The 3111-nt window shown below is 59.6% G+C and overlaps 1 protein-coding gene across 3 annotated transcripts in view; it reads right to left on the bottom strand.

Annotated features, from left to right (window-relative positions):
• Positions 1-3111, bottom strand: part of EIPR1 (EARP complex and GARP complex interacting protein 1) — a 102417-nt gene that overhangs the window by 81952 nt on the left and 17354 nt on the right. The window contains exon 3 of one of the 3 annotated variants that reach the window (XM_023520084.1): positions 26-158. The exons of the other annotated variants lie outside the window; for them this stretch is intronic. Within the exon in view, the coding sequence (XP_023375852.1) occupies positions 26-158 (133 nt within the window). The remainder of the gene's footprint in view (positions 1-25; positions 159-3111) is intronic. 3 annotated transcript variants of the gene reach the window in all.

Genomic DNA, 3111 nt, shown 5'->3' with positions numbered 1-3111 from the left:
GCACGGAACGGCTGACAGCACTTACTGTGATTGTAGCAGGTGGCCAGCACGGCTCTGTCCGCGGGGCTGGCACTAATGTGCCAGATTTCACCCACCTGGTGGAGCAGGACGTTCTTATTGATAATGTTGTTTTCATCATCGAAGTCTATGATGTGGATCTACGAACAATAGAGAGGACATCAGGGCGTCACTTAACGAAACAGAGACAAGAACCACCACACACATCTCCACCACCTTCACGAGTCACTCGTGTTGCTCTGAGAGCACGCGCCTCTGCACGTCCATCTGGCTGTGCTCCTCTCAAGAGGCAAGCATGAAGTCCCTGGAGAGTGTGTCACGACGGCAACTCCACGACACGGCCCCCGGCGTAACCAGTCCTAAGAAACGAGACACAACAAGCTGTCCCCTCGTGGCTCGGGGAGGCCACGGCTGGTGTCAGGGCCAGTCCTGCAGGGTCATGCAAATCGGCCAGGAGCCCCTGGGGCCCGCCACGACACTGTGGGGAGAAGGGCCGGGCACTGCCGCCTCCCCAGGACCGGGACTGCCCGGCTCTGCCCACGGCGTGGTGGGCGTGACGTGCCACACAGCTGAGGTGGGAAGGGGCGAGGCAGGACTGCACGCTAGCACACCTTAAAGCTCTTTCTAAAGAGGGGTCCGACAGCGGTCACTGCTTACAATCCCATAACTAATGAACACGGCATCACACTGTGGCCACTAAATGAAGTTATCTCCATGCTATGTGGATAATTTTGGGAGAATTAAAATGATTTTCACATGTATTCTCTTATCGATACCCAAATCAATGAGAAAAATGAAATGAAACCTTAGTTTCAAATATAAATTTACATTAAGAAAACAATCATGGATCTGCACAGACATAAGCAGGAATGTCCGCAGTGGCGTTGATTATCGTGATGCAGAGTTCGGCGTCGCCTCGACACGAGGACAGGGAACTGTGCAAATGGCAGCATGCGACTGCGCGGTGGCCGGACGAGCTCCCGGCAGAGACCACCCGCCCGGTGCCGGGGCCGCCCGCAGCCCGTACCGAAGCGGGCAGAGCGAACGCCACGTGCGTCTCCTGCTGCGACAAGCACGTGGGCCCCGGCACAGAGGCGCGGGACCCCGGGCGGTTCACTTCGGACGGTGGGCGCCGGTGGGTTTTCCTTTCCTCCCCTGGGGTTCGTTTGTATTTTTGACATTCTGTCATGATTAATATGCATGACTTTGCAATCAGAGCAAGCGTTAAAAGCTATTTTAAACAGCATTCCCATGACACCGAAAGCCTCTGCACTGGGTACCTGCCTCGGAAGGCCTCCTGATTTACCGCCGCAGCGTCCCCCGTATCCACACGTGAAAATGACCGCCAGTCCCCTCAAGGGGTCGCTTCGCCCTCAGTCAGAGTGGAATTTAAACCCCGCCTCTGCCACTTACCACGTGTGGGGCCCTGAACCTCCGCTTCCCCTTGAGCACACCCAAGACGCCGAAGGGGCCCGCGGGGACGACGGGGGCGGTGGGGACGCGGGAACGGGGGGCATGACGGAGACGACGGGGGGACGACGGGGACGGGGGGTGATGGGGACGGGGGGTGACGGGGACGGGGGGGGGGACGGCAGGAAACCGCAGGGGAGGCGCCTCTCACTCGCGGGAGCTGAAGCCCCGCCCGTACTGTCACCTCTGAAACGACGCCCCGTGCGTGTCCGCCAGCGCCCAGACCCAAAGTGGTTTCACACGGCTCGGAAGCGCGCCTGGCAGGCAGCTTCCTAATTATCAATCAGGCCCAAGCGCTAGGTGACGCGGAGCTTTCCAGAAAGCTGAGGTTTACTGTGCCCTCCTCTGCCACAGCCAGGGACTTCTCCTGTGAACACGTCTTCCCTCCGTGGACAGTACACAGGTACAAGCCTACTGACGGGGAATCAGTAAACCGCCAAGTGATCGCAGACGAGAACTTTCGGCAGCATTTTCTAAAGGTAATAAAAACACGTGTCCTGTGGCCTCGCGAGTCTAGGCTGGGCCGGTGTCGCCAGCCCCCCGACCTCGGCCGGGGAGGGGTCCTTCCCCGAACCACCACCCAGGCAGCGCTTCTGTTTCCTGTGAAGACACGGAGCTCACGCCCAGCGAGGCTGGCACCGGCTCCGAAGAGCTCTTCCTCCAGGTTCAGTCCTCACACTCGCTGGCCCACCGAAGTCGCCTCCCCCACGCCCAACGCCCCAGAGCACGGCGGAGGGCGGAACTGAAGGTCCCCTCAGGCCATCGACTGCTCCAGATGTGACACCCTAGTGACATGGCCTTAACTTTCACCTTAAATGCAGGGAGCCCGTCGCATGAACGGGAGGGCTGTGGGCTGGTGCAAAGGGGCGTCTTCCTGACTGGGTCAATCTGAGCACGTTCAGAAAAGATGGTGGGACAGGCCACCATCAACCAACGGGGGAGGGGTCACCACGATAACATGGAAACTGGGCCAGGATTACTCAGCTAGCTCCTTTACTCCTAAGAGAGCCCCGTGAGGTGCTGTGACCAGCCACACTCTGCAGGGGAAGAACCCAGGCTTGGAGTTCCAGTAGCTTGGCTCGCTCAGTTAGAAGGAAGGTTCCAGAGCATGTGCTGAACCCCCCACCAGGGTGCATGGAGATGCACCCCCCACCATCATGGCGCGTGGAGAGTCAGTGGAGAGTCACCCCACCATCATGGCACGTGGAGATGCACCCCCCCACCATCAAGGCGCGCGGAGAGCTCCCCCCCACCATCATGGCACATGGAGATGCACCCCTCAACCATCATGGCACGTGGAGAGCCCCCCCACCAACATGGCGCGTGGAGAGCACCCCCCAGCATCATGGCACGTGGAGAGCTCCCCCCCACCATCATGGCACGTAGAAAGCACCCCCCACCATCATGGCGCGTGGAGCGCTCCCCCCAGCATAGGGGCACTGGGCGATCCCCCCACACACAAACCACAGGGCACCAGGTGATACCACACCCTCTGCAACAGGGTTGTTTTCACTGCAGCAGGTAAGCAAAAAAAAAACACCAGGCCAGTCCTGACTCAGGAGACACTGGGCCTTCCTGTCCACCCTCAGAGCCCCGCCCCCTCCCCTCTGGAACTGCAAAGAA

This window comes from Pteropus vampyrus, unplaced genomic scaffold (assembly GCF_000151845.1).
Source record: "Pteropus vampyrus isolate Shadow unplaced genomic scaffold, Pvam_2.0 Scaffold246, whole genome shotgun sequence".
Taxonomy (NCBI): Eukaryota; Metazoa; Chordata; class Mammalia; order Chiroptera; family Pteropodidae; genus Pteropus; species Pteropus vampyrus.
The sequence above is the reverse complement of the archived record's forward strand: the minus strand, read 5'-3'. Positions and strand labels throughout refer to the sequence as shown.